This window comes from Vigna angularis, chromosome 4, assembly GCF_016808095.1.
Source record: "Vigna angularis cultivar LongXiaoDou No.4 chromosome 4, ASM1680809v1, whole genome shotgun sequence".
NCBI lineage: Eukaryota > Viridiplantae > Streptophyta > Magnoliopsida > Fabales > Fabaceae > Vigna > Vigna angularis.
In genome coordinates this window covers 36,385,222-36,397,887 of record NC_068973.1, presented here as the reverse complement: position 1 = coordinate 36,397,887, position 12,666 = coordinate 36,385,222, and the positions used below count along the sequence as shown (strand labels likewise).

The window sequence follows — 12,666 nt, the reverse complement described above, 5'->3', positions numbered from 1 at the left end:
GAAAATAAAAAAAGAAAAAAATTATGATATATTTAACTAGATTTAATTAACGTGGAAAATTAATTAGATAAAATAATAAATTAAAAAGTATCGTTAATTTAATATTAATGAGAATGAGAATAAATTAAAATTTAAAATATTCTAACACACATAAAGAATAAAATGAGGAAACAAACAGACATAAAATATAACAGCAGCAGCATATCATATATTAAAGAAAAAAATAGTACAATAAAAAATTAGGATAATAATACTTTAGTGTTAACACAATCAAACTTTATAAAATAAATCTGTTTGAAACCACATAAACACTAATTTTCCTCTCCTGCCAATGCCACGAATAGTATTTTAGCATATATATATAATATAAAATGTAGTATTTGAGATCAAATATAAATATTTTATTATTTAAATAAAATATTTAACTATTTAAACTTTATTTATAAAAAACGAACGTCTCTTCAAATAAACATTTTTTTTTATAAATTGATAAAAAAATATGTTCCATTTTTATAAATTTTGGTGAAAAATATAATGAGTTTACTCGAACAACTTTTTTTACTTTACTTCTTTTATATCTTTTATAGAGTTAGTGTTGAGAATTTTTGCATGTACAAAACTAGTACTTTGACTTATTTTAAGACCATTGAATTTAATTTTTATTATAATTAGAAATAGGTCAAGAAGTTAACAACAAATATTACAATTAAAATTATTAGTATTATTATTAGTAGTAGTACGTAGTATTAATAATATTATTATTGTTATTATTACAAATATTATTATTGTTATTAGTACATAATATTATGAATATATACTATTATTATACATATTACTATTATATATTAATGTATATTATTATTATATATTAATATACTAATACATAATAGTAATATATATAATAATAGTGTATACTAATAATGATATTAATAATGTTATATACTAATAATATTAATATTGATTGTAATAGTAATAATAATAATAATAAAATTATATAATAACAATAGTAATTGTAATTATATATATATATATATATATATTGATATTAATAATAATAATAATAATAATAGTAATTATAATCGTAATAATAATATAATAATAATCTGAATGACATTTTTGTAAAATAAGAAGAGTAGTAGAGTTATTTATGAGTGACATTTTTGTATATTAAGAAAAATAGTATGAATATTTTGGTAAATGGAATGGTTGTTGAGATTTAAAATGACAAAAAAATCAAATAAATAAAATAGTTGTTTAAATTATAAGTGGAGGTGGATTAGTAATTTTCATATATTATACTTGATGAAAGAGTGTTATGTTATGTGTCAAAAGTACACATTGTCAAATGTCAACACATATTTAATCACATGTGAAGTTGTGATATGTGTTTTACTTTCTTTTTTTTTTGGTAATTTTTTATACTTTTGGTTATTGTTTTTGTTGTAGGTTTAGAAACTTGTTTTTTTTAATGATTTGAAGCGCATAATTTATAGATATTACAAATGGTGTGTTCACATGTCTCATAGTATCATTCATCTGTACGCGTATAACACTCATACGACATGTATTAGTGAAGTGTCCAATTTAAAAGACATTTCTCTTGTTTTTTTTTATGATATGACTCAAACACAATGTTAATAAAGACGAATAATATTTTTATAAAATTTCATAAACTTGTAAATTTTGTTGAATACAGTTATATTATAATTATAGAAAAACAAGGAGCAAATCTTATATGATAAATAGTTTTCACTTTTTGGTATTAAATAAATGGATTAGATTTTTTTTTTGTATTAGGTGATGATGTGTTTAAATTATTATAGTTAACTAACCTTATTTATAGATGATTTTGAGTGTATAAACATTAATTGTTAAACTAAATAATTCTTAATTATCCAATAAGTATATGTATGTTTCCTTAAAGTGCTTGTGTTTGTGTCGTGTCAAATGTTCACGTCATTATCCATGTTATAGAGTTAAAGGTTTTTGTTTTGGTTAAATTGGTCTGAATGTCGGTCGTCCTTCCTTACTCTGCTTTTTTTTAATCTTTAGTCGTCTCCGAGAACGCGATCCACTCCCATGTGTATTTTATTATGATAGAAAAGGATATTTGTACCTGTATAACAATTGTATATATTATAGGACTTGTGGCAGCCAAGTCCATTGATTAACCATTAGTGCAGTATATTTTTGGGCAATATAACCTGTCAATCACTCATAAATAGCATATATTTGCATTTAATATGGTCATTAAATGTATTAATTGACCATTAATGATATTTATCTTTCCTGATTAGTTTATCTGACAGTCGGTCGGTTGCTAGGTATAGTATAATTTTGTATGTGGTATTTTTTATAAATATGATTTTATATTAGATCATAATCATAGTGGTATGTTGAAGTCGTTTATGACAATCTTACATAAACATTTAGCTTTATTGTGATAGGAGTAAAGTTGTAATTTATACTTGAGTTTAAGCAAGCCTTACCATTTGAGTGAAACTTCCATGATTTTGAAAATACTGCCTAAATGTAAGTTTGTCACACTAGTATATATTTTATGCAATAATATTTGATGAAAGATTTTGAAATTATATCTTTTGTAAATGTGAAGATATGAAATTTGGATAGTTTGATAAATAATTTTTTATTTTGAGGTTGTAAAAGTTATGGTGTGATGTTGATGTTTTTTTATGAAGTATTTGAAGTTTGTATGGTTGTAAAAGTTGTTGATCAAATTGATTGTTTTGAATTTGAACTTGAGTTATATGTTGATTTATGAATTTAATAAGAATGTAATCCATATATTTGAGGAATTTAAAACTATTTAAATCTTTTATGCTCTATAAAAGTTGTAAAATTTTATATTGATGTTCGATAAATACTTTGAAAGATGTTTTGAGTTTTGTAAGTTGATTAGGTAATATTGGTTTATAATATTTTTTCTTAAATGAAAATAAAAGAAACAAAATCCAAACTTAGCCTCAGACTTATTTTTGCTAAAACAAGAAGATTTTTGTTCATACGAAAATAGTGCTACAATTGATCCTTATCTCTTCACTATTTCCTTTAAAGTGAAAGATATCACTATAATTAAGTCTTCTCTTTTTCATGTTTTTGTTCAAACTATTTTTTTTCTGTTAGTTTTTCTTTTGGTTTATTATTTTAATTGATTTATTTGTAATTTTTGTAAATATATACATATAAATATTGATTATAAGTATTTATGTAATGAATTATCATGATTTGTAAACATGGATATTTTATAGGAGAGAATATTACGTTGAAATGTTTAAGATATGTTTTAAATTTGATATTTTATCTGAGACATTAACTTTGTTTATATTGATCTTGCACGAAGAAAAATATTATGTAGTCAAAATTAAGAAGATATTTCTCATTTAAACCAGTATGTAATGTAAAAAATAATATGTCTAGTAAGCCATAAGAATTTATCTTACGCGAACTATTTTTTTTTTATCTAACTTTGTCAAGGTGACAACTTAATGAAAATAATATAATATATGAATATATCAAAGTCTATCACAAATACTGTTTTATATATGAAATATAATTTAAAAAACTCTATAATATTTTTTTAGAGACTTTGTTTTAATTTAAACATAAAGTAATTTTAATTTATTTTTAAAATATTTTTCTTAATAATTACATAAAAGTTCATCAAACAAGTAAATACCAGTGTCTTTGAAACTATGTAAAGATTTAATTTTGCAAGAGCCTTAAAAACGTTCTATTAATTAATATCATTCACATGTGACGTAACTCTTCCATGACCAAGAAGCCTACTCATAGTACATTGGGTTACTCGGTATGATTAATGTTACATGCTTCATGCTTCATTGATTGCTTGTTTAAAAATCTTCAATGTTTTAATATAAAGTATTATTTTACTCACAACTTTCTCATTAAATGAATATGTTCGGTTGTTTTTAGTTAACTTTAGCATATGATGTTACAATTCCACAAATTGTCATCCGTCAAAATTAAATAAAAAACTAACTATTAATTAATTAAAGTTTGAAAAACCGATTATCCATGTGATTTTTTTCATAAATAATAAAATATATCACAATACGGACAAGAGGAAAGATAAGATAAATTAATAAAATGAGACAAATAATAATTACGTATTATTTAATAATTATTTCCCTTGATAACATGAGAGGGAAGGTGAGATGAATTCACGTCTAATGGGATATGGTTGGATCTGAAATGGCCGCCATGTCATACCAAACGCATTCTTTAAATTAATTAAAAGGGTTATCAATGGCTTTTTGAAAATACACACCAAAATCATACAACTTCTGTTTGAAACTGAAACATCACTACTGTACCACGAAAGAACAACCATGTCTGTTTTCAATACCTAACAGCACAACTAATAAATTTACATTGTTGCTTGCAAGATGAATGGCACATTCCAAATTGCTAAAGACACCCCCTGGCTTGCTAACCTCAAACCGAACTCACATAATAAATACATGATTCATGTCGTGCCACATTATTTAAATAATTGAATTGACTTCAAGTGCATCATTCGGCCTAATTTAATTGTCAATGAAAGCATTTAATTTTCAGTAGATGACTTTCATATATATTATGATATTGTGATAATTGTTGATATACGAATATAGAAATGTGTGTACACTATATAGTATGCTCATGGCTCTGTCTGACAATGAATCACTACCATGGTTTTCTCCCACGATACTAATGTACATTTATTTCTTCAATGGTATATTTCAAAGAGTTTCTTTTATATATATAAATTTTTAAAAAATGATTTTATAAGTTAAAGTTAATTCACATAAATCCAAAGTAACTTTTTAAAGAAAACTTTTAAGATGATAAAACGGGCTAAAATTAAAAAATGGCATGTGACGTGTTTGGTGATTTAATGTTGTCCCCTTATCCTATCTAATGATGAGGTCATTTCTAAATGTTGGTCGTAGGTAACTCTGGTATCTTTTGCTGGACCAACTTTAATAACACATTTGATAAAAATTAAAATCAAAATCTTGAAATTATATATATAATCATTTACAAAAAGTTACACTGTTTTCAAATATCTCACATTACTTATTTTAATTTTAAGCACGCAAACAAGATCTAGAAGGTTCTTGAGACTAGCAACATTCACAAAATATTGAGATTAATAGAAAATTATTCACATAAACTCAAGCACATTCTTCGGTTAAGAAAAATTAAATCATCATGGGCATTGAGATTAATGTGGAGCCTCGTGAAAGGATCCGATCCATATAAAAATATTCAATAGCTCAGTTACCAAAATTATAAGATATGTTTGTACATTTTTTTTTCAATTTTGGCGGTGTAAGTAAAAGTGATGCGCATTAAATTTATATTTACTTGAAATACCTAGTAAATATTTAATTTAGTGCATTAAATTTTCTTAGTGCCGTTTGGTTTTAGGTTGATCTCACTTTCTAATTTTAATGCATATTCAATATCAATTCATGTATTAGAATATTTTATCGGAGTGTAATAACCAAACAATAATTCAAACATACTCATAGTTTTATAAAACGTCATCACTTTTTAAATTTGAAAAACTCTGCGTGGGATTTATTGTCGTTTACTACTTTGCTTAAACCGATAGACCCTCATTATTATCATCAATATATAAATACTAAGCAACAGTGCTACATCATGGCAACTTGTCTAATCTTTTTAAGGGTATTATTATAGTCACAATTCTCGACAATATGATGTACCTAACTAGTACTACAACGTTAGTCAATATAAGAAGAATATTTATTTAGTAGAGTTGTGGTAGAAATTTGTTCCATAATTCTACCGAACGCCGAAGAAAAGGTCTGAATTTTACTGCTATATTAATGATTAATATTACCACTTTAGAAAAGTGTTTCAACGATGGTGTAAAAAAATTATTTAAAAATTGCTCCTATCTCTTGTGTTATTCTTTGTAATTAGATTACACTAATAATAATAATAGTTATGGTGAAATCACAGATCTAATAGTCGATCGATTTAACCACTCGCTCTCCTGGTGGGTTATTTGGTTATCATTTTCTTTTGGCGTGCTTAGTACCTAATCAATTAATTAATTAACTCTTTTTGGTACAAGTTTTCGATGGAGTCAAAGGATCTTTCTAACCTACGACATAACCCAAATCAGGGATTTGAACCTCAGATTCCAGAAGCTAATTCTAGACCAAATTATCATACTAGTGCAGTCACAAAGCTTCGTTCTAAAATAAATAAAACCTAATATAATAGTAATGCAATACTATTTTGCTGGTTCAAATTAATAATAAAAACATTTTATTATCAGAAATTTGAGCTTTTAAACTATAGTACAATTAAAACAACCATCTTGCATGACTCATGGCTTAATTTAACATAATCTTTCGGGTCCCGCAGTCTTTCAACACCAACCAAACGGTAGCAATAAATTGCAATTACAGTAAACGGAAAGAGAGAGAAAATAAATAAATAAAAAAAGTTAGAAAGCAGGTTGCGTTACAATACTGTGTCCAAACAGTGCATGTTTTGGGATTCATTTGCATTTTTAATAATAAAATACGACAACTGATTATTCCAACGTTTTTATTGGCTAATGCATACGCATGAATGATGTATCACAAATTGGTGTCACTAACACGTGTTAATGAAAATGCATAAACTAGAATCAATACTACTGTTAAATCTTGAGATGTGAAGATGTGTGTATATCAAATGATATATAACACACAATTAAAGTTAATTTACCCTGTTTGATAACACTTTTAATATAATGAGGAATTTAATGATCTATTTTTATTCTCTTACATTTTGTTAATTATTGGAATATTTATTACAAACATCAGGCTTCCCGCATTTTTTCAAAGGCTTGGTACCTTTTTACAATTCTGATTTCATAAGAGTACAATTAGAGGAAGAAAAATGATGAAGATTTTTTTTTTCTACTTTAAGTAAAGAATCACTTGTAAAGTTGTTAATTTTTTTCAATATAGTGAAAAACTATTAACTTTCTTGAATATATTGATAAATTATTAACTTTGTTGAATACAGTGATTATATGAGATTAATTTTCATTGTGTTAAATATATATATAGAGTTCTCTGTTTATAATAAAAAAATGTAGATTAAGTTCAAAATACAAATAAAAAATAATAACAAACTAACTAAATTAAAAGATTAATATAAAATAAAGATAATATATCGAACACTCCCCCTTAAACTAATACTTACATATACACTAAGCTTGTTACTAATATAATCCATCAAGTCTCAGTGAAAATATTTTATTCTGCACTCGAGTGACACTAAATTGTTAATGATTTGCAAGACGACATAGAAGACGAAATACCAACCCAAAAGACTTTCCATGAGCAACAAATTTGGGAGGTTGCTCCACGTAAATTTTTTCTTGCAAATCGTCATTGAGGAATGCATTCTTGACATTCAGTGGATAAAGAGGTCATTGTTGAAGAGCCATAACGACTATAAATAAACTAACAAAAACCATTTTTTCCATGGGAAAAAAACACATATGAACGAGTCAAAAACAATAGTGATAAAAGGGAGGTCAGAAGAGACGACAATGGAAGAATCCATGGATGAACAGGATAGAGAAACTATAAAAATTCAAGATTCTCCAATCAAGGCACCTGAAAAGGAAAAAGAGCAACATCGATGCTCTAAATAGCTGCCTGAGAGTAAACAAGATGTGCGATAACGCACGATAAACCTGAAAGCGAAAAACGAGCAACCTCAACGCTCTGAATTACTATTAGACATGTCACCATGAACAGCGGAAAAGAGAATAAATCCATAATTTGAAAAGGCCTTGAGAGCATGTAGGAGCTCCGATGAAAACGTTGTTAATGACATGATGGTTGTTTGACCGAGACGATCAAAATCATGTGATCATCGGTTGAAACTTGAACTCCGATAATGACAACGGTAAACTATAACAGTAGAGGATGGCGCCACCGCCGGCAGCGACACATGTAATGATAGAGTCACCAAAAACTTTTTTCTCAAAAGAACTCGACTCTGCATACCATGTTGAATATAGTGGAAAAACTATAAATAAAATCAATCTCCTTGTGTTGAATATACACATATAGTCCTCTATTTATAATAAAAGAAATATAGACTAAGCTCAAAATACAAATAAAAAATAATAATAAAATTAATTAAAGATAATAAATAAAATAAAAACAATATATGTAATAAACTTAAAAAACATTTTCCATCGCATATATATTTTTCTTAAATAAAAGTTCAATAAAATTCTAACTATTTTAAGATTTAATTAATTTTTAATCATTCAAAAACATAACTAATCCTTTCGGTTGGAACTGAAGTTGACAGTTTAATAAATCATCACTATAAATTTGTAATAAATTACATTATAGCAAAATAAACGTCATTACTATTTATTTGTTATCTTTTGGATAAAAGAAATATTATACTGTTAGTCTGTTAAAAATTAAAGGTTTAATTAGTTTTTCATTAATTACATACCTAAGTAAACAAATAAATAATGAAACTTACGAGATAACTATGCCTATTTTTAATAAAAAAAATTTCATTTATAAATTATTAATCATTGTCCTGTTAACCATGAAAAAAATATTTTTTTAAGTTGAAGAACAAGAGAAAAACTTGAGGAAAAAATCTCTTAGTAATTCAAATTATTTATATCACAAGGTCCAATATAATGTTTTCTTAAATCTTATTATATTTGATGAAAGAGAAAATTCAGAAAAATATGAAGATCATAAATAAAATTAAAGAATAATTTAAAAAATTAAATAATTTATAATTTTATTTTAATTTTACAAAATTAAAAAGCCTGAATGTGTAATTTTTATTTTTTATTATTTTTATGTGTTTTTGAGTTCTATTCTTAAATTTGTAGGTTTTATTAAATTTATATGCTTATATATAGAAGTATAAAAAATTAATATAGACACGAGTTATACATGCATTTGTATTTTTGAGAAAGAATTTTCTTTATTTTTAAATTAAAACTTTGATTTTTATCTAAAATTAATATTTTTATGATGAATTTTCACTTGTATTATTTTTTTTTTCTTCAAAGCAAAAGTTATCTTGGCCAAAAAGAAGAAAAGAGATTATTAAAATTTGTTAATAAAAAGTTAGAAATAGGTTAAAAGTTATTATCTTTAGTATTTAGAGTTATAAATTTCTTATATTTATTTATTTGGTTAGGAGTGATTGTTATGAAATAATGGGTAAATCCATGAATCCTAGAAAAAATGAATTTAAAAAGGAAGAAGACACCTTCCTTAAATGCTTTTGACGTTCAAAACCAGAATTAGCTGTAAAGTACAGAGGCAACCAACGTGAGATCTAGAGTCTGAAACCATTTCATCCACCAAACTGCATATACAAAATATACAAATACAAACACACACAACACCACCTTCGTTCATTCATTGCTATCAGTAACAAGTTACTGTTGTTCTGCTTCCACCCCACCCCATCGTTGCAATCTCATCTTTCTATCTATTTATCTACTCTTTTCACGTGCCAGATAGACTCATGGTCAGACCATGAGTACTTTCTCCAGTTGTCATTGTTGACTTTTTCTTCTACTCTCTTCTCTTCTTTCTCTGCTCCTCCATAACCACAAACCCGCCGTGCCGTATCCACCCTTCCGTTGCACACTTCCTTTTCAATCACCCTTTTACTCAATGCTCACACTCCGTTTTCTCACGTGTTAAATCACTATTCATTGTATTAAAATTCATCTTTTATTTTTCTTGGTTGGTCAATCCTCTATTCTTCTTACCCCTTTTGCGCTGTTCATCTTCTCTCATTTCTTCTTTCTCCTTATCTTGGATGACCTTGATGAAGCATTGAATTAAAGATAAAACCGCTAGAAAGATCTTATCTTTACTTCTTATTCTATTCTGGGTTGTTGGGCTCGTATTGCTACGGTTAGATTTTTTTCTTTTGCATTTTCTTTCAGATGAATTTTATTTCTTACCTGTTCGTTTGATTTCCATTCGCTGTTGGGTGAACATGGGAAAAGATTGGTCTTTATTGCATATTGTGGGCACCCTTTTCCTTTTGTGCAAAGTTTGTTTAGCTGCGAATCAATATACCGGAAGGATCTCAGCCGGGGGGATAAAGGGTTCTCAAATGAATTGGATTGACAGAAATGGCCAATTCCTCGTATCAAACGATGGAGAATTTTCCTTTGGCTTTGTCACCACAGCGAATGACACCACCTTGTTTCTACTCTCAATCATCCACGTGAGAGCTTCCCGGGTCGTTTGGAGTGCTAATAGAGCAGTTCCTGTTGCTAATTCCGACAACTTTGTGTTTGATGACAAGGGCAACGCCTTCTTGCAGAAAGATGGAACCGTGGCCTGGTCCACGAACACAGGCGGCAAAGGGGTTTCTTCAATGGAATTGCGTGACACTGGGAATTTGGTCTTGCTTGGGAGTGATAATAGTACAGTGATTTGGCAAAGTTTCGGCCATCCAACAGATACTTTGCTTCCAACTCAGGAATTCACAGAGGGAATGAAACTCGTCAGTAATCCTAGCACGAACCACTTGACCCATATTCTTGAGATCAAGTCTGGTATTGTTGTTCTCTCCGCAAGTTTTCAAACTCCGCAGCCTTATTGGACTATGCAGACGGACAGCCGCAGAACCATCAACCAGGGCGGCGATGAAGTTGCTTCAGCAAGCATTAGTGGAAACTCGTGGAAGTTCTATGACAAGAGAAAATCGCTGTTGTCGCAGTTCATTTTCTCTTCAGGTCAAGACTCAAATTCGACTTGGATTGCTGTTTTGGGGAGTGATGGCTTCATCACCTTCTCCACCCTCGGCAGTGGAGGGTCAAATGCTGCTTCTGAAACAATTCCCGAAGATTCTTGCGGTACTCCAGAACCTTGTGATGCATATTCCATATGCACGGGTAACAAGAGGTGTAGCTGCCCTTCTATTATTCCCAGTTGCAAACCTGGTTTTGACTCTCCTTGTGGTGGTGACTCAGGAAAATCCATTCAGTTGGTTAAAGCTGATGATGGACTCGATTACTTTGCTCTTCAATTCCTTCAACCGTTTTCCAAAACCGATCTGGCTGGTTGCCAAACATCTTGCCGTGGAAACTGTTCTTGCCTTGCTATGTTCTTCCAGAGAAGTTCGGGGAATTGTTTCTTGTTGGACAGTGTAGGAAGCTTTCAGAAACCTGATTCTGATCCTGGTTATGTTTCTTATATCAAGGTCTCGAATGAAGGAGGTTCTGGCTCGGGTTCTGGGGGCGGTGGAAGTGGCAATAAGCACACCGTAGTTGTTGTGATAATTGTCTTAGTAAGCTTTTTTGTCATTTGTGGTCTTGTCTTTTGGGGAGTTAGATACCAAAGAAGAAAGCAAAGGGTGCCCGAGTCTCCTTCAGATGGCTCAGAAGAGGCAAATTTCTTGGAAAATTTAACCGGTATGCCAATCCGTTACAGCTACAAGGACCTTGAAACTGCCACCAATAACTTTTCTGTGAAGCTTGGGCAAGGGGGTTTTGGGTCAGTGTATAAGGGAGTTCTAGCAGATGGAACTCAAATAGCAGTGAAGAAATTGGAAAGTATTGGACAAGGAAAGAAAGAGTTCAGGGCCGAAGTTAGCATCATTGGCAGCATTCATCACCTCCATTTGGTTAGGCTAAAGGGTTTCTGTGCTGATGGATCTCATAGGATGCTTGCTTACGAGTACATGCCCAATGGCTCCTTGGATAAATGGATATTCAAGAAAAACAAAGGTGAGTTTCAGTTGGATTGGGATACTAGGTTCAATATAGCTCTGGGAACAGCAAAAGGACTTGCTTATCTGCACGAAGATTGTGACTCGAAGATTGTTCATTGTGACATCAAACCAGAAAACGTTCTTCTGGACGAACACTTCATGGCGAAGGTTTCGGATTTTGGGCTGGCGAAGCTGATGAATCGAGAACAAAGCCATGTTTTCACAACACTGAGGGGCACGAGGGGCTATCTTGCGCCGGAGTGGATAACAAACTACGCTATATCAGAGAAAAGTGATGTTTACAGCTACGGGATGGTGCTGTTGGAGATAATCGGAGGAAGGAAAAACTATGATCCTAATGAGTCTTCAGAGAAATCCCATTTCCCAACTTTTGCCTTTAAAATGATGGAAGAAGGGAAGGTGAGGGATATATTTGACTCGGTGTTGAGAATCGACGAGAATGACGAGAGGTTTCAATGTGCTATAAAAGTTGCATTGTGGTGCATACAGGAAGACATGTCAATGAGGCCATCTATGAGTAGAGTTGTTCAAATGTTGGAGGGTCTTTGCACTGTTCCTAACCCACCAACCACTTCTTTCTTGGGTTCTCGCCTTTATTCCGCTGTCTTCAAATCCTCCAGTGAAGGAGGAGCCACCACCTCTTCTGCTCCCTCAGACTGTAACAGTGATGCTTACCTCTCTGCTGTTCGTCTTTCAGGGCCTAGATAACACTTCCTTCCTCCATCTTTTCTCTCTCTTGTGTTCTTCACTATATTACTATCTAATGCACCAGAGCCATTCCTCTTGTACATTTTCTTCAACTTCCTCAAATTTTGTAATATCAAAAATAGTTACTCATAATCACCCTCCATCTCT

General features: G+C 29.9%; 1 protein-coding gene across 1 annotated transcript; it reads left to right on the top strand.

The window, feature by feature from the left end:
* Positions 1-9,364: 9,364 nt before the first annotated feature.
* Positions 9,365-12,651, top strand: LOC108332198 (G-type lectin S-receptor-like serine/threonine-protein kinase SD2-5). Its single transcript, XM_017567382.2, has one exon. It carries the CDS (start codon positions 10,066-10,068, stop codon positions 12,517-12,519), a length of 2,454 nt encoding a protein of 817 aa, XP_017422871.1. The 5' UTR covers positions 9,365-10,065; the 3' UTR covers positions 12,520-12,651.
* Positions 12,652-12,666: the final 15 nt, after the last annotated feature.

Coding starts and splice junctions, on each gene's coding strand:
- LOC108332198 (XM_017567382.2), top strand. CDS start 10,066: ATGGGAAAAGATTGGTCTTTATTGCATATTGTGGGCACCCTTTTCCTT.